Source organism: Hesperophylax consimilis, chromosome 16 (genome assembly GCF_061612785.1).
Source record: "Hesperophylax consimilis isolate HC1 chromosome 16, BYU_Hcon_1.0, whole genome shotgun sequence".
NCBI lineage: Eukaryota > Metazoa > Arthropoda > Insecta > Trichoptera > Limnephilidae > Hesperophylax > Hesperophylax consimilis.
Genome location: NC_142851.1, coordinates 8,854,639 through 8,874,236, shown reverse-complemented (window position 1 = coordinate 8,874,236; position 19,598 = coordinate 8,854,639). Strand labels below are relative to the sequence as shown.

Here is a 19,598-nt window from a genome sequence, read left to right as displayed (position 1 = left end):
TGTTATGTTAAAGCGAAGATTTTTTTTAATTTTTCGGAAATGTTATATAAAATTAGGTTCTCCAAAATTAAAATACGTACTTAACTTACATTTGTAGAAACCTACTTACCTTTGCGGTAATTCTATAGTAACAGTTTTTTTTAATTGCCATTTTAAGGACTCTTGAGGTAATATTTCACAAAGTAGAGCTTTAAGTAGTCTAGTATTATTTTAAATTGATGTTATTAAAAAAAAGAAAAAAACAATTATTTCGAGATACTTCAGGCAGTTTCAATCGCAAGTCAATTCTAATTCGTCAAAAATCATTTATTGGTACTTATTGCTCGTAAATTCTATCTTAAACATAATTGGATCATTTGTTCCGAGTTCCTAGACTGTATTTAATTTTTTTACTACCTTGTTTATCTTGTCAACCCGTTTTACAGACACGTTAAATTCGATGATAATCACATGGCTACTTATCAGCCGATTATGGCCAATAAGAAATAAGTGCGAGCATCTTCATAGCTTACAGTCTATTATTATTGTAGTTGACCACTTGGAGGTAACGAAGTGTTAACCCATAGTTAGCGGGAGCGCGTGAAGATGAGGTGTGAAGTTAATGGCCATCCCCTCCCTCCACGCCACCCCCACCCCTTTATACCTGCCGTGAAATATCCTCTACTTAACAACAGGTACAAACATATAAGTACAACAATCACCCTTTTCTCAGAAAGGTTATCTTTATTAAGTCATAGTGAGCAAATTTTGCTGTATTTTTGAGGCAGGTTGAAGGAAGCTGTGCAAAAAGCTCCCTTCTTAAAGAGGGGAGGTTGCTGAAACTCCGAGTGACTTTTGATACACCCTTTTGTACGGGGCTAGAAAATAAAGTTATGATTCAATTTTTATTGTTACCTATTTGATTTTTCCAATTCAATGAAAAATATGTCTCAAATAAATTTAAAAAGCTGGATTATGTGTGGTAAAAAATGAATTAGAGTTGAAAGCATTATTTTCATAGTTAGTCCGACAAAGATATATTCGAAGAAATTTTTTGTTTCATTTTCCAAAATTAGATCTTCTAGATATTTCCATTTCTTTTTTCACAGTTTAAACTATTTTTTTAAAATCATTTCGCCAGAAAATTTTCTAAATTTATATAAATATTAAAAGCAAGTTAATTAAAAAAGAAGCTGTTAAATAATATCTAATTTAAAAAAGTTTAGTTTTGTTTTCGTGGCGCCGCTGAAGTGAGTGTGTATTTCACAAAATATTAATACAAAAAACTAAAATTATTATTTTTCTGGATATGGTGTGTTTTGTGGAACTTTGATAGCACCGGATGCGAATGTATTTTTTTATTATATATATTTAAAAAAAAACTGTTTGTCTGCACTTAAGGGTTGTAATTCGTCTGTATAATATGTAAATCATAAATAAAATGCCGATCATGATGGCGGAGCGTAGGGATAGTGAGTAAGGAGTAGGGAGTAGGGAGTAGGGAGTAGGGAGTAGGGAGTAGGGAGTAGGGAGTAGGGAGCAGGGACCCTGGCGCTCCGGCCGCCGGCGGGCGACTGGGTACCGAGTCCGGGCCGGGGGCGGTGGGCCATGGGCGGGACGGGGCGGGCCCGAGCGGCCGCCATTGGCCGCCGCTCTATTGGCCCGCCCTTCCCGCCGCCCGCCCTGCCCGCCTTGCCCCGCCCCGCCCGCCGGCCGCCCGCCAGTACACATCCGACCGCCGAGCGCGCTGGCTGCCTCGCGTGCGCCAAACACTATACTAAACTAACTGTCAACACAACAACACAACACACCACACTCACCTCCCAGTCATATCACCGCTGTCACTGTCACACGCGGGACTTTCCCGGAGAGGTTAGATTTACTCAATTCAATCTCATTGACACGGGGGCGGTGCCTACCGACGCGCGTGGAAAAAGAAAACTCGAGTTTTCCGAAAAACAAAAAAATATCAAAATCGCGCGCGAATTTTTCATCCTTCAACGTGTTTGACATCCGCGAGTGCTTCTTATTAACCCTAGTGACAACCGCGTTCCTTCGTCCTGTGCAACCGCGACACGTGTTTCCTCGAAAGTGATCTCATCAGGCAGGATATTCCGGGTGTCAGAAAGTCGGCATGTGGCTCCGATAATAGGGCCAAGAGAGTCGACCATTCCTCCTTGTGTCATCTCACCTCATCAGTCACCATGCTGTCACAGCAGCGTGCACCGCTGGCAGCCATCGCTACCACCGCTGCCACCAGCTAGCCGCGCTAGCTATGCGGTGCCCTTGAGCCTAGATATACCTGACCAGTAAACAAGCAAACAACCCGAAGCCTGACTAGAATGAGCGACAGCTGTTTCGGATGCGACTCATTCATTACCTTATAACAATCCATTGTATACGCAACAACAGTGATCTTTAGTATAGTCCCGTAGATTATAATTTAAATAAATTTAATAGCGCGTAATCTGTCATAATCGGAGATATCAAGTCAGTAGTGTGGTATTCCGCAGTACTCGACAGATAGAATCCATCACAGTCCGCATACCAGTTACAGAAGCCAGCAGAGAGGAGATCCTCCTGTCAGGGCGGAAAGCGGCTGTAGACATTTAGTACCTTATAATAAGTGATTCATATCTAACAGTGTATACCCGATAAAGCCTATACCTCCGTCTGTGATAGCGTTGATCGAGCTCCTTCGTACTACGCAAGCAGAACTTCCAGAACTATCTCCCGTTGAATATTTGTGTTTAGGAATATTGCAACCGCGAGCGTTTTGTATAGGAGCGCTCTAACCGTGTTGTGAAGTGAACCATAAGTGCTTAGTGGCAGAAGAGGGTGTTCTTTAGTTTACAAGTGATCCTCCAGTCGTGGCCAGCGAGGCGGCCCTCCCCGCCGCGGCACGAGCACTAATGGCTCAGCCGAGGGTATGTAACTATTCCAACCCCTAATAGAATAGTATCCCAGTCAAAGTTTTACTAAAAACAACCTCACCAATATTGTGCTTTGTGATTAAAAAAAAAAAACATTTCATATGCCAAACCTCCAATCAAATATACCTAAATAGGCAGTGTAATTAGGAAGTAACCCTAGCTCGACAGACCTAATTGTAAAACCTACCTAAGGCATTTAAAATGAATTAGTTTCTGGAAACCATAAAACAATAATAATTGCAAGCCTCAATAGGATCTTCCAGTACTTTTACCATTTAATGTGGAAGTCACACTGCTCACCACTTATTCCTTGAATTATGGTATTATTAGTCATTCACGTAGTATTACAGGTACCTACTCACTCTAATTTGAATAGTGTCACCTTTTCATATTAACTGCTTTTTAATGTCATACCTACAGACACATTCAATCAATTTGTAATAAACAACGTCCGTTCATTCATATTATTAAACGATTTTTATAGGCAAATTAGCTATTTAGAGAAATACCCAAAGATACTATTATAGATGTAGCGTAGAAATAATAGGTCTTTAAATGTGGCTGAACAATAAATACATTTTTATTTACCTAAAGGGGTGTTACACGAAAGTTTCTTAGTAAACTTTTAAATAAGTTTATTTTAAATCAATCATAAAACCAAGTCCTAGGAATGTGTGGATAGAAAAATATTAAAACATTTGTGATTTATAAAAATAATTTTTTTTTTCCGTTTACAAAAGTCCAGCAACAAAACTTCATTTGCGTTCAGTTTACTAAATTGTGTATTAAGTATTTATTAAAATAAAATTATTGCATAAAAGTCGAACAATTTATAAAAGTAAATCACGGTCATGACCGCGACGGATCAAGTTCTTAGAAAAGTTTTTAGTTTTTCAACAACAGAAAAGAAGTTTAACAATCTTGTATTTGACAGCCCATAAAACACATCTCCGATTCGAAGTTTTCATTTAGAAAAATAAAAACATGCAATTATTAAGTCCAACCAAATCACTTCAGGTATGCGGGCAATTTATTAATATTTATCCAAAGGTTCTTCTAAGTATCCGACGGCCCGGCTGGCAAGAATTCACACACCTTGAAGTTTTACCTGAATAAATACGAGTCAAAGAAACCAATCAAAAGATTTTTTTTTACTTACCGCAGAAATATTATAATGCAGGATATTCTTATAGTGGAAATATAAGTTCTTATTTCCAGGAAAAAACATTAATATACGTTTTTAAAGCATTAAAATAATATAATCATTATAATATCCCACGCAAAAATTTCGTTTACCATTTCATCTCAGGTCCGCCGCGGACGTTTGGCAGAATGTGCTTTTGTCCTTTCTCAATCTCAGATTACGTAACAATTGATTATACATTATACTTACCAATAATTCAATATTGCATCGATGATAACGTATTATAACATGTAAAGAGATTATATTATAAAGATTAACAGAAGAGTATGAATGAGATGATACATGAATGTGAATGAAGCAAGGAGATTGTGTCGAGACAACCATCTGTATACTGTCTATTAACTCTGCCTACCCCTGTCGAGAAACGGTGTGATGGCTAGTTAGTTTATTGTTATCGTGAACTTATTTGAAAAATATTCAATTATATAAATATATGCTAAATTTCTATTTTTAAAAGTAACTGGAAACATAATCGCGTTTAATATTAGGTAAATTTACCTTTCGTCCTGTCTTCCCTCTCTTTACATAAAAGCTGCCTATCAGAGCGCTCTAATTCCTGGTAGGGGTGTGATCAAAAGCTTTCCTTGAGGCGACCGTCGCGCGTCGCTTGCTTTAGATGCCCACCCATATTATTATGTACCGAACTATGTATGAAGATTTTTAAAGATATTTCTAACGGACTTTGAAAAACGAATACTTTTCATTTAAAAATAAATATTTATGACTTTATCTTTCGTGATACTAAAAAATCAAAATCTTTCAAATGTCTCCAGCTTTCTGAGCTCGCTGAAGCTTTCGCTAATTCAAAGTTCTCTCTAGCTTGCCATCCTATCTCATTTGTGGGCTAGCTCTCAATATGTTTTCCAAACAAGGGCACCATTCAATGATATTGAAAATGGAACAGCCAATTTATGTCATACTATGTTTGTCGTATAGTCATATTGCAGTGTATAGATTGTGTTAGTAATTTCGACAAATCTTGTAATATAATTGTTGTTTATCCATTAAACATTATTTCTACCTTCCAAGATAATACAAAGCAATACGGCATGACTCTTTACAACTTAAAAGTAATACCAGCTAACAAATACTAAATTCTTTGCACTTGTTTCATATGATTTACTTTATGCTTTACGCAACATAAATATATGATATTTCTAATTCCATGCTCACGAAAATCTTAATTATTAAATATTTTGATCGAGAATGTGCGTCGCTGAAGACTTAGCAGGAAATTTTATTGCCGTCGGATTAGTAGACATAATTTTCAAGCCGCTATTATTACGTCACACGACTTGTAGAATAATTTTGTAGAAGCGAATTCATTATTGGACCGACAGACAGTTAAATTTCCAAAGAATGTTAAGACCAATGTCTCATTATAATCCTTTTTTTGTTAATCAGTGAAATATTCAAATTAACTGAATCTGCGGGTTTGTTACCTCTTCTGAAATATAATATTTTACGTCTAACTAGTTTTCATGGCGGAAATATGTTAATTATTACGATATTTGGAAGATATCTCGATTTCACAAAATAAAACCATCCATCACGCATTGTTTTGCTATAAAACATTAAATTATTAATACAAAAACACGAATACATTAAGCGTATTTATTTGTGTGTCCTAAAATAAATCTTGTTTTTTTTTAATATTTAATTAACCTCTGCCGCATTTTGCATTTGAAGTGCTTTAAGTTAATAATTTTCGAAAAGATTATTAAAATTATTTTAAATACACATTCACGATTTAAGTCAAAGGGAGCTTTATAAATGTTGTTTTTGCATTGGATACATGTTTTCAATTTTAGTATCTTGTGGTATTTTTTATTTATTTTTTACGTCGATCTCAAGTCCAGGTCTGTTTCATTCTCACATTATTACAAAATTACATCATAAACTTCACAAATATTGGTTAGGTACATGTTCATTTTAATGTAATGTCACACTGCAAGATTTTAGTCCACTTCTATAAAACACAATTTCATTTCATTCTAAAATGTTTAAAATAACATAAAATAAATTCCTAAAACTCAAAAGAACGAAACCTTGACAAATTACGTTTCCGTCGGTGATACATTTTTTTTTTTCAAAAAATACTTTCGTTATTAGGTAGGTACCTACCTCCTTATTTTTTAGATGGTAAATTAATCACAGTACGTTTATTTTGAAAATTAACATTTCTATAAAACTTAAATTTAAAAAATATTTTCTTTGAAATCGTAACCTTATTTTAACAAAGTTCTAACACCCCCAGCGCTAAAACCAAATGTTACAAAAATATATCAATGTGAAATATCAAACAAAGATTTAACACTAATAGATTTTATTGTACATATGCATGAAAGTTAAATATTTGTATTAGTGTATTAAATAAAAATTTAAAAAAATACGTAAACATCTTAGAATTAAATGTTTTTATAGAGATTTACGATAAAACGTGCAATCAATAAATTATAAATGTATCTTTAAATTGTGCAAAAGCAAGTTGATTTTATAAATAGAGTGACAAGCAACGCGTAAAACAATAAATTATGACAAGTTACTAGATTTTTATGGCCCTTGTGTAGGTACCGTATAGTGTGTAGGTAGGGATTAGGCGGAACCTCATTCGGAATTGCGTAATCAAGTCATATTCGTCACGTGTTGTTTCTTTGGAAGTCATAAATACCCCGGCAGTAAAAGTTATAGTATTTTATGGTGTGTTTTAACGCTAAAGTGTATCAAAATCTAAGATCCGATCCACAATAAAAGTGACCTAACCTAATTCCATCCGTGTCATAAAAAACTTCAATGCCTGTATAAATACCCGAAACTATTGCAGACGGAAACTACTCACGTGAAACTAGAGTTTGTTTTGTTGTTATACCTACTTTTATGCATTATTTAATGTTTTCGTTTTCCGAATAAAGAAAAAAATGTAAACAATAAAAACAAATAATGTACACGAAGAAAATGATTCTGTTAGAAAAGTGAATATAACTTGTGTACTTTTACTTAGTAAATATCTTGACAGAATGCGACAATATCAGTATTTGTATGAACACGTGTTCCGCCGTCCTCATAAAACATTAGCTTTTAATTGATACTTTGTTAGGAACTCTGTCAATTAATACGTTAAAGGCCTGCAGTCCCATTTTTTTATCAGGAAAACGAATAATTTGTGCAATTTTTTAATAAATTTATAGTATTTTATTTCATTGTTTTCGCTGTTTAATCCTTGTAAGTGAAATACATATTCGGTTACTTAAAAATATTTTAAAGTAATCAATATTGTTAATTCCTTTACAAGAGTCATAAATGTGAGTTTAATTATTTATAATTATACGGGTGAGTGATGATGCCCTGTTTGAACTTCCGAATCCTAAGAAATATTTTTTGAATTTGGAATTAAATATGTCGTTCCAGATATTCTAGAATATATTTATATGCAGCGCGATTCTTTGCCAATATACATTTATATCTGAATTGCAGCGTGAATGAACTTAAAGCTTAATTCAGAGTGCCCGAAAGTTTCTATGGGGGACGGGCCGAATCACTGAGCCTAAATTAAAATGTACATATTAGTTCGCCATAGCAAATAATTTCAAATAAAAATTCATTTTTGTTTTCTGAAAATAAAATTCCAAGTAATTTGTCACGTATTTTTTTTTAATAGTCAGGAACTTTCATGTCCATTTTTAACAGATTATCATTGTTTATTTTATGAGAATAACATACTCGTAATAAATTCTAATATTGATGACTTACACGGAGAAAACTTACTGGGATTTCAGGCCCTAAATGAATGAATTGATAGGTTTCCTGATAAACTTTTAGTAAAATACCAATGTATTGTCACGATGTCGTAACACGTTTTCATAAAAATCCTAACATTTTGTCATTATATATTATCAAGACAAACGCAGGAGCATGAACACGTGTTCTGATATTATTAAGAATTTACTAAAATTTATCAGGAAGCTGCCTGCAATCTGTACCGAATATAATACGTACCGAACCACCATTAAAAGGGTGGATATAGAATTATACAACAGCAGATTGGTAAATTTAAAACTAAAAAAAAACGATTTATCTAAAGTTTTCAAATACCTACTCACTACTGTCATTAGAAGCCCCTTCTGTGACCCAAAGTAGATGAGATCATACAATGACATCATGACAGCATTTATAATTTGACAGTAGTTTTCTGTTTTAAATCTATCCACTTATTTGATTTAACATTTTATCAGACGTTTAAGAATATTTCCTCTCGAACAAATAACAATAACGATGAATGTATAAATAATTACAATCACGCAGGCACTTAGATTCGAGAGGGCAATAAAACAGGTAACGAATACCTCTCAGAGCAATCAAATCAGTTTACGACTTGAAACAAATTCGATGTCAGTTAGACAGACTGTAGCGGGCAGGTAGCAGTTTCTATAGCTACAGACTACAGCAAGAGGGACGTGACTATTGGTGGGGAACACGCTAAACTCTCTCTCTTTACTATTTCTAACCAACAACCTCACAAATACAGCAATAAACTATTTATTTAAGCTCTCAATTATTTAAAAATACTTCCATATTTAATATTCAAGTACTAAGCAGCTTTATAGCGACATTAACGACCATGAGTTATTTTTAACCCCTGTAGATATTTATTAACCTTCCGAAACACAATTCACCTATATAGACTAGATATAAGTATAATTTACTGTTATACAAGCTTCGTTGTTTTTCTGATATCAATATCCATTTGTCAATTATTGCTTGTTTAGTTCATGTGAAATTACAAGATTTGATGTGTAATTAAGAGCTTTTCAGTAGAAAATAAGTGCATTGCATTTAAAACTATTTACCGACATAAAAAAACTTCATCTTAAGGCTATGATTTATCGCACATGACAAAGCGAAAGCTCGCTCAGGTTTTTTGCTGAATGAATAGATTAATATTCTTGGATTCACGAATAGTTTATAACCAGTTAAAACAATACCAATTACCGAATGAACGAAATTATCCTCGCCCCGCCTCGACTGATCAAAACAATTATCTATCCAGCTTTAATGTTCTGAAATTGCGCCCGCATCTCTTTGTGTCAGCAGACGGATATGTTTTGAACACGGACAAGAGCTTTTGAGATCAATTATGACTGCTTTTGGTGGGTTAGACTGATTATATGCCCCATTGACAGACGAGAGTGGACCAATATATCGGCGTTCATTGTACCCGCCAACTACCACGCAGACTAAATCATACATTTCCCCCATAATCACCATCATTTCCTCAATATCATCAACACGGGAAGACATGACGGGTCCATGTGAACATACGACCGCAAGCTTTAAGCGGTTAAAAGTGATGAGCGTGAAAAATAAAAAGGTTAGCTTTGAAACTTGTGAAAATCAGAAGTTGAAACCGAAGCCAGATTAGCACACCCTCGTGTAAAATATTCTCAAAGAAATTATAACTACAAAATTTTTCAATAATGTACAATGTATTTTGTAAGTCAACGCGGTTTCTGACTTAGGTATTTCACCGGATTTGAACTAATGCCGATTTCCACGAACGCGCTTGAATAATGTATTCATTTCTGTAAAATATGCAGAGATCTAGAGATATACGTATATTTTACTTGGATATTATCGTCTCCCGTACATTTTTGGATGTTATGAATTTTTCAATGAATGTAAGAAACAATTAAATCGTTTCTGTCGGAATACAGCGATTTTAATGACCGGCGATTTAGCTAGTTGCTATTGTTAACAATTGGTAGATGCAGACACACCGATAAGGTTATATACATTTCGGGAGAATTTTTCAGGTATTCCATCTGTAATTAGCTTTAGTAGAATCAGGTGATCATGCGCGGGAGGCGGGAGGTTAAGGGAAAAGCTCTTTTTTCTAACTCACTAATAAATGGTAGAACCATTATGTTAAAATTATTGTCGGTCCGTGGCTCGTGGGTACAAAACTATAATTATTTTTTTTATTTACGTAATGAGGCTTATTCATAAGTACATATATAAAATATAGGAGTATTATATTTAATTCCTAATTAACTACCATTATACTTAACAGCGTGTTAGTGAGCTAGTTTGTTACGTAGGTTCCTGGCATTTTGGTAATATTTTATAACGCGTCGTGTGAGAACTTCAATAGTTTGAAAGATTTTACACAACGCTCCGTGTTGTAATTTTGTGAAATAATACCTCCATACATTTACTAAACATATGTTTATAAATATCTTTTAGAAATAAGCTTTTTTACGGGGCGATAAAAACGAAAGAGAAAAATATAATTAATATTTTTTTTACATCTTTTATTGTAAAATCGCTTTGTGTCATCGTTTTAATTAAATGGCAATAATTTATGTTGTTTCAATCACTATTTTTATTTAAAAAATATATATGTATTTGTTTTTGAATCAAAGGTTCCTTCATCAGGACACTGAAAATTAATACTTATAAGAACGGACAAATAAGCTTTTACAATAAAATAACAGTAAGTGGTAAAATAAGGTAATTAATTAGGGATTATTTTAAAAATTAATTATAAGAGATTAACAAAAATATCATAAAATAGTTTTCAAATACACGCATATTTAGGTAATAAAAAGTTTTAAAAATTCCAACAGGACACGGAGAAAACTTCCCGATATGAAATACTCTTCAATTATTATAAATCTGGTCAAATTATGCGTGTTTTCTGTTAAAAACTGAACTGCAGGCCTTCAACGGATGAATTGAGACAGAGTATCCAACAAAGTATCCGTTAAAAGCGAATGTTTTATGAGGACGGGGGAACACGTGTTCATACTAATATTGATAATGACATACTGATATTGCTGCATTTATGATATTTACTAGGAAAAGAACACGTATTCTCCATATATTCCGAATGACTAATATTTTAACAGGAATTGGCATTCTATCACTTTTTAACACGATCATTTTTATTAGTGCAGAATCAAGGACCAACCAAGGTGCCTAAATAACACATTTTTAGTAATATATGTTAGTATCAATGTGAAAATAAATTTAGGCGAGGTATATATAAAATAGTTTATTAACCCCTTAAAGCCTCTGACATTTTGTAATGTACTTCTCACATGAGAACTGTCAGAATGCTCGGAAAATATTCACTGTTTTTGAAACGTATTTCAAAATAAAATACAGTTCTTTTTTATTTTTATTCCAGATAAAAGAAAATTAAATTTAACCACAAATAACTTAAATAAATACATTTTAATTACATTACACATAAATACATAGTATAACAATATTATTCTCTTTCAGTAAGTTATATTTCACTTTAGCATAACTAATCGATGTCTGCAATTAAATTCTGCCATCTTGTGTGGTGGAGCATTATGTTTTGGTGATTTTGTGCTTATTTAGATGTTCAATGAATTACAATGAATTGTACCAAAAAAAATATAAACACGTTGGGCGTCAAATTCCAAATAAATAAAAAAATTAATGAAAAATAGATGAATTTTTAAGTAGTTTTGTATCGCTTTTTAAGTATTTTTATAAGTGCTCTACATATTTATTTGGTTTTATAAAAGTAATTTTGGCTTCACTTTTTTTCGTTTTTTGTTTCATAGAATTATTTTTAGTCTTTCAGGAGCGATAACGGATTTTTTTTAACACAACTGAAAGCTTGTTATTCTATCTTTCGAACTCCTTTTAAATCACACATCTCACCGTAATATAAAAAGAGATGGCATAACTTTTATGAGACCGTGTCTGGCTGGGATATACGTCTCCCAAAAAGAGTACGTTTCTTTGTTTGTCTCTAAAGAATATATCCCAGCGCCCAATGGGTTAATAATGTGTGACTGAACATTTTTATAATTTAAAAATATTTACCTATATGTTTATTTTATTAAAACGGTGGTTTAAACAAAGTGAATTATATTAATTTATTAATCGATTTCTGTTTTCATGCAACGTTTTAGTTAAAATATCCACAAGTTCTCTTGTACAATTTAGTATAAATACCAGGAGAGCATAAACACACAATCGCAGCTGATTATCGAGCGCGATGGCCGATCAATAAAGAAAGCTGTAGGTATAGGTGCGGGTACGCTCGACGCCGCGGCCGGCTAGGTGTAGGCACACTATTATGATTGTAACCCCCGCTGTATCCTGCCGCCCTGGCCGCCTGGCCCCGGTACTCGGCACTCTGTACTCTGGTGAGCGCGGGGGCGATGCTCCGCTCCGGTGTCACCATCAATCATGACCGCTGTCCCTCTCACCCTTGGGTGACCCCAAAACTGGAAACTCACCAAGGTCCGCCGAAACTAAAATCGATGGCGCATTATTTCATAACTGAAAATGTTTATTTAGATTATTACTACACCAACGTGGTTATACCCAAATAAAACCTTATAGTAAATAGTAATCGTAATAATTTATAGCGGTGTGTGCAATACCATTTATGCCATTTAAAAAAGAATTCAATGTAAGAAAAATGATTTAAAACATAACCAAATTACCAATGTATATAAAATAACACGATGACATAAAATAGTGATACAAAAAAGGAAATTAAACACACGTGTAGTTAAATTTAGAACTTGTATAGTGGTTTGAAGGAAAATCTTCATCTATGCTAATAGGCTACATCCTGGACGAGAGTGACTGTGGGGGCATGTATTCCATTACCCATCTATTTCATTACCTTTCCATTAGTAAACATATGCAGATTTAATACACTTAGGATCTCATAACTTTTGATACCTACTCGATACCGATTCGAATTTAGGTGAAATTATGAATACGCAGACCAACTTGTGTAGGTACGTACTTAATAATATTCATTTCGTAGAAAAGCTTTCTTATAAAAGAACATAACTTTTACTATACCACCCACCGACATAACAATTTGATTTATAGACTACTTGGTCAATTAATGTGATGTTCATCAACAACTAAACGAAATCTTCTTAAATGCATCGTGCGTTCTTGCTTTGGGTTTTATAATCCTGGACACTTTATGCCTATTGATTCTTATTATCGTAATAATTTGAACATGCAGACTTACTCGCCCAGGAAAAATGCTTTTATCTAAAGTGTTGTAATCAATTCTATGAGAAGTTTTTTTCTTGGTTAATATGATATATTTGACTATAACCACTCACCAACGTAAAGATTCCCCTGATTAAAAGCCTGCTAAGTAAATTAAAAGTAATATACAATTCGCTGGAAGTGAGATAGGAACTCGTGCTTTTGTTGTGTAGGTAAAATCGTTAATTCTTATTACAATAAGGTATAAATGTTAAATTGAAGAGGCAGAAGCAGCCACCGACGGGCAGTTCTTACGATCGTCCATCATTCACGCTATCTGCTTCTAGCATTACTTCCTTTTGAACCTTCTACGTTCAAGCCATCGAAGTCTTTCAGAGAAAACTTACATTTTACCCCAGACGCATTACAATACATTACCTATGGACAATTAAAATTGTTCTTTCGCTTGGGAAGAATATGCGACGTATGTTAATTACGTAATTAATTATCCACTTAGACGTAATTCAATCCCCATTCATCTCTAAATTCTAAATAAAAACGTAATTAAATACGTTATTTAATTTTTTTTTTAAATCAATTTAAATGTGAGTCCGCCTGAAAGCTCACACGGCCATGGCCAGCGCTGAGCTAAAAGACGGACGGCGCAAGTTAAATTTTGGCGCTCGCTGTCAAAGCCAGTCGACGCCAAGGCCCTAGGTAGTAGGTGATCACTGTAATCGATAATATTGGGATGATTTGTATTTTTGTGTAGCGCGGTTTCATGAAAAATAATCTAATGGAGACATGTTAGGTTAGGTATTATAAGCTCTTTGGCGCTAATTCCTAATAATATTTCGATGATTTGTGTTGCGCCATTTTGAGAAACATCACTTCACTGGTGTTTTATAAATATATAATATCAAAACATAGGCTCTATCTTATTACTAACTAAGCACCGGAAACTTTACAATATTTATTCTTACAACAAAACACTTGGCTAATTTATATAGCGCCGTTTTCGTGAAAAATTACCCCAAGGGTTCTGTTATATGCCGATATACCTATGAGATATTTTTCCCAGCGTGACACGGACTCGTAAAAGATGTGCTATCTCATTTTGTATTATGGTGAGGTATATGGTTTAGGCAATGTTAAAAAGAGAGAATACCACGCTTTCAGTTTGCATACAAAAGTTTACCATGGATGCTCCCGAAAATTTTGAAATAATTCTATGAAACATATTTATCATTTGTAAAATATTTGTTGAAGCTTACATTTTTATTTAAAAAAAAAAATTGTGTTCATAATAAATTTTATAATACCTTTGGTTAATTAAAACGTTTTTTTTTTAAATTTCATTGTGGTGATTACAATTTTTACGATAAAAACCATCGGTAAACTTTATCTACGTTTGCGTTAAAAATTTTAATCTTTTAAATTGCATAATATGTCGATTTGTAATGCTAGAGTCTGAAAATGTGTTTGGACTGCTTTAAAAATATTAATTTAATAATTATTATTATTATATTTGGGTGATTTATATAGCGCTATATTTTGTGTGAAATCACCTCAAGGGCGCAAATAATATTAAAATATGTTCAAAAATAGCGAATTGAATGCTAAGCGGGAATATTTGATCAGATGATATTATTTACGAGGCCCGTGGGGGCGTAAATACGTTTAATGTATTTTTTATAACACTTACAAAGAAATTTTAAATCTAGGATATTTTATTTAGTCGTTGAGTCAAACAATTTAAAACGTGGGTGAAGTAAACATATTAAGGTACCAGGTATTATTTAAACTGATTATTTTGAACGCCTTGTCGTGTTCAGGGCGATAGTGTTGGTTTAAATAATATTATTCTTCTGGTTCATAATACGCTAACATAATATTTTCTTTCCATACAAACGTCCATTTAGCCTGCCGAATGGAAACACACTGTGTTTTCTGTTTGTTTTGTGGAAATATTATTGAAGTTTTAGCGTTTGCTTGAAAATATCTCAAAGCTCCTTAACGGTTACATCAATACCTACATGTTGCAATAATTAATAATATTTTGAAAAATGTAATATTACAAAATGTGCGATAATAATAATTAAACATATAAACGTAATTGAAATTTTAACTATTAGAAAATAATATCAATTTACAATTAAATCTCTCCAAATTATTTATATTGCCATTAAAAACGGAACTGCAGGCCTTTAACGAATTAATGAATTGGCAGGTATCCTAATAATCTATCAGTAAAACAAGAATGTGTTATGGCGATGTCGGAAACCGTGTTCATAAAAAACTAATATTTTCGCATTTCGTCGTTATATAAATAAAGGATAAACGCAGTTGCATGAACGAGTGTTCCGATAATTATGAAAGTTCTAATAGTATATTAAGAACTGGCCTGCTGTCACATTTTTAATACGATTTTAATAAATCAGCAATACTCACTTTTCTCCTGTGTAAATCATTAAACGAAATACATCGGTACCTAACTACCCATATATTTTGACCCTATATAAACAAAAAAATCTTAAATAAGATACGAATTTGGTATGAAGAAAAAACTGCCATAAGAATACCAATGGATAACATTTTGACATAAAATTTGCGAAAAACGTCACACCTCTCTGGGGGCCTATGCTAAACGGGACAATTTTTTTCATTTGTGATTTTTAAATATCAACCTACGTGTCTTTGATATTATCCTTAATTAATAAATTTTCCAAAAAGCCAAAAAAAGTGTTGCGACACAAAAACCGGACTTGGATTGATTAATGTGACGTCAACAGCACTCTTTGGAGTCTACAACAATAATAGCAATAATAGTGAAGATAAAGAATATACGGTGAAGAATAATGTGTTTTCTTATCTTCGTCCATCTAAGCTAATCAAATATTTAAATTGTGAGACAATCAGCCATGCAAATTGAGTCAACTTGCTCCGGCAAAAACTTGTGATTGTTTGCCGTGGCCACATTTTACAGCGAGAGCTTTGCCGTTGTACTAACGTCAACATAATTTAACACTGAAAAATTATTCCCTCAGTTATTTAAAAGTGACCAATCTGCCCTGGAACAAACAGATTTGATCAACAACAATACACCTTTAAAGTGCCCTTTCCCTGTGATGTTCAAAACAATAGACAATGATAACAAGGGAAATAATAGTATTAACATCATTTGTATGGCGCAGTTTTGTGTTATTTCACTTCAAATACACAACTGAGAGATAGGCAATCATCCATTAATAGAGTGAAATCAAGTAGCCAACATCATTATGCCAAAACACATTACACACCAAATGCAAAACTATCATTGTCCGTGCAGTTTGGACTTAGATCAGCGACAGTCAGCACACTTCCATGTCATATCTCAATATGTTTCTAATATCTATGGCCCTTAAATAAACTAATTTTACCAACAAACGTTTACATTTAAAACTTGCTGTACGAGTAGGTACCTAATATTCAAATCACTGCGTATGTTTTTGACGTTTGCGGTATGAAGTTGAAAATACAAATAATTTATTTTGATATAATTTAACCTTCTTTAATAGATTATAAGGGCCATACTAATAAACGTATGTTAAATTTAACACAACTGTTGATCAGGTGTGTAGAATTTAACAGGCCTTTATTAGTAAGAGTGATAATATATTATTTAGTTGAATCAAAGCTCTCTTATGCATAGGTAATTTGTTTAGTGCCGAATTGCTACACGAATCATGAACAATGTATTGAACGAACTTGAGTTTCAAAATATATATTTTTTTTGTTATTTAAATAAACCAAACGGATATTGCATTAATTTGAATGATGCCGCGATAAAGCATTTTTAGATTTGTAAAGGTAGTTATGAGAATAACGATTTAAATAATAGGAATTTGATTTTACTTTAAAAAAAACTTTTTGCTAACGACATTCTGAATAAAGTCTATTATTTCTTCTCCTAAAGATTTCAACGCAAAAAAAAAGGAAATTCTTTTCGGCTATAACGGCGAGGATTAGCATAAATATCGTATTATTCCGTATATTGAAGAGCTTCAAATAAAATTATTTAAATTGTTAAAATAACACGAAGACAATAAAATTTCATTACAGCTAGGTTCGTAAATATCTTTGTTTTCATATATCTAACAGTAAAATACGGACTTAGACTATTTTTATCACTAATTCCTATTAATTCAAGGATTGTTTTCCATTCTTATGCTACGTATACATACGCGAGCCGAACTGCCGAACTATACCTAGACTTAAGGAAAGGAACGAAAACGTCGCTTGCAGTTGCTTCGTTCCTTTACCGTAATTCGTGGCTCGGTTACCGTTTCATAGTATAAGTACCATTAGATCTGATAATATCATTCGCCACAAAAAAACCCGATCCGTAAACTCGCAATTTCTTTGATTTTCGTTCAACAAATACTATCATATGGGTTTGCACTGCGTTTCTCATTTTGATTCTTGTGTATCAGAACTCAATTTACTGTGGACTCCCTCTCTCGCTTCCTAACAGTCTCACTTCCTTTGACAAAATTTTATTAATCTACTACTGTATTAATTTATTCAGCACTCTAATAATTGAAATTGTGTTCAATAATTTCATTGTTTCCCTTTGCTTTCTATTGTCGTTCAATCTGCCATAATTATTAAAGATAATGCTAATACTAATAGTTAAATTCCTTCATGACTTCACGGTAAGTCTCTACAAGTAATGGCTTCAGGTTGCATTCTTCACCTGTAAGTTTTGCTCCCATTTCGGGGTGAAAAAATCCGCCCAAATGTGTCCGCCCACTTTAGCACCCCGGCCATAAAATTACAACAATAAGTACAGAATAGACAGAGATAATGACGGTTATTTTAAGATCTAAGATATAATAATCACCTTGTGTTTACTTTCTGGATGGTGTGTTTCGGACAGGGGTTGGCGGGGGGCGGTGGAACTTGAGATATCGATTTATTGTGGCTGGTTTTTGAAGTGAAACTTCTTTACGCGCGTCATGCAATTTCGAGGACCGGAGTAAAACCGACTCATGACCGAAACGAAAATGCGGGTACCCCCACCACCGATTAAAGTTCATTTGATCTAGTCAAAGTTTTGAAGTAACATATAAATGCTTCTTAGCTCATCCCGACAACTGGCGTTGGTGGTGTAATGGTCAGCATAGTTGCCTTCCAAGCAGTTGATCCGAGTTCGATTCTCGGCCATCGCACATTATTTTTTTGTTTTTAACGCCTTTTTCATTCAATATCTTATTTTTTAGTAGGTCAGAACATTTTTTAAAAGAAAATAATATTGCAAAATAATAAAAACACTTATCTCACTGTGATAAAACATTACTCCGCTAGAGCGCGCTTTGCGTTATTGTGTTGGATTAAAATTATTATCTAATCCGTATATTATGATAATTGTATTACATTTATTTAATTAATTTATTTATTTTGATAATATGTAATAATTTACAGAAAAAAAAATTAAAACTATCTCCCTCTGATAAAATATCCGTTCGCTAGAGCGCACTACGCGATCTTGTGTGGGATTCTATTTCTGTACATTGTACATTATTTTTAAAAATATATTATATTTTGGGTGTGATGTAGGTAACATTATAAAACATAACAAGCTCTCATATTTTCAGAACCTACATAATATAATCAATTTATGCGGCTTTGCTTACAGTTGGTGCTCAGCGTGGTTGGCTTTCAATCAGTTAAGCGAGGTTCGATTCTCGGCTGTGGCATTTTTGAAGTGAAACCTTGTTGAGGTGGGGGAGCCGCTCACGAACGTTCTCTCTCTTCTCTTCTTTCCTCTCTCTCAGACACCAGCGAACTGCGCCACGCCAAGCATCAGCTGAAACTAGAAGTTTCACTTCTGTCTTGCGTAGGCTTGACACACCCACTTTTTTTTTAACAGCCCGAAATTGCCACATCATCGAAATTGATGGCGCGAAGGTTTTGTTATAACTTTTTTAAAAGTCGTCATCCTTTTAAGAGTGCTCAAAGGTAGGTTCCAAGTGGTCCGTTAAAAGCGAGCGATTGAAATCTAGTAGATTTACATCAGTTGTACATTTATTTGGTATTTTATCCGCTTCAAATACAGTCAGCTTCTAATGCATAAAGATTTTTTTTTGTGCTATGGAATAAGATTTCATAACCAACTAAGAAGCTTAAAGCTCTGTTCCGTTCAAATTAGAAGATAATTTTATTTTTTTATTTATTTATTGCATCTCACTATACATAAAACACATTTTTTCTCATAAAAATCAACCTCACTTAGACTGAGCCTGTATCGAGGTTATTATTAATTACATCTATACGCTATTAAATTTAGTCAAAACACACTATAAAACTTTATGTGTCGAATTATGTTCCCAGGAAACTATGAAACGAAGTTTTCACAATAATCGATAACCCCTAGAAGAAACTTATAATATTTAATGTACCTATGTATTTATAAAGTGTGTTGTGTTAAGGCTGCAAGAAGT

The 19,598-nt window shown here is 33.5% G+C and overlaps 1 protein-coding gene across 2 annotated transcripts in view; it reads left to right on the top strand.

Annotated features, from left to right (window-relative positions):
* Positions 1-1,720: 1,720 nt before the first annotated feature.
* Positions 1,721-19,598, top strand: part of hth (Meis homeobox homothorax) — a 516,737-nt gene continuing 498,859 nt past the window's right edge. For both annotated transcript variants that reach the window (XM_089640857.1, XM_089640856.1), the window contains exon 1: positions 1,721-2,906. In XM_089640857.1, coding sequence (XP_089496983.1) covers positions 2,892-2,906 — 15 coding nt within the window. In that variant the 5' untranslated portion in view covers positions 1,721-2,891. The remainder of the gene's footprint in view (positions 2,907-19,598) is intronic.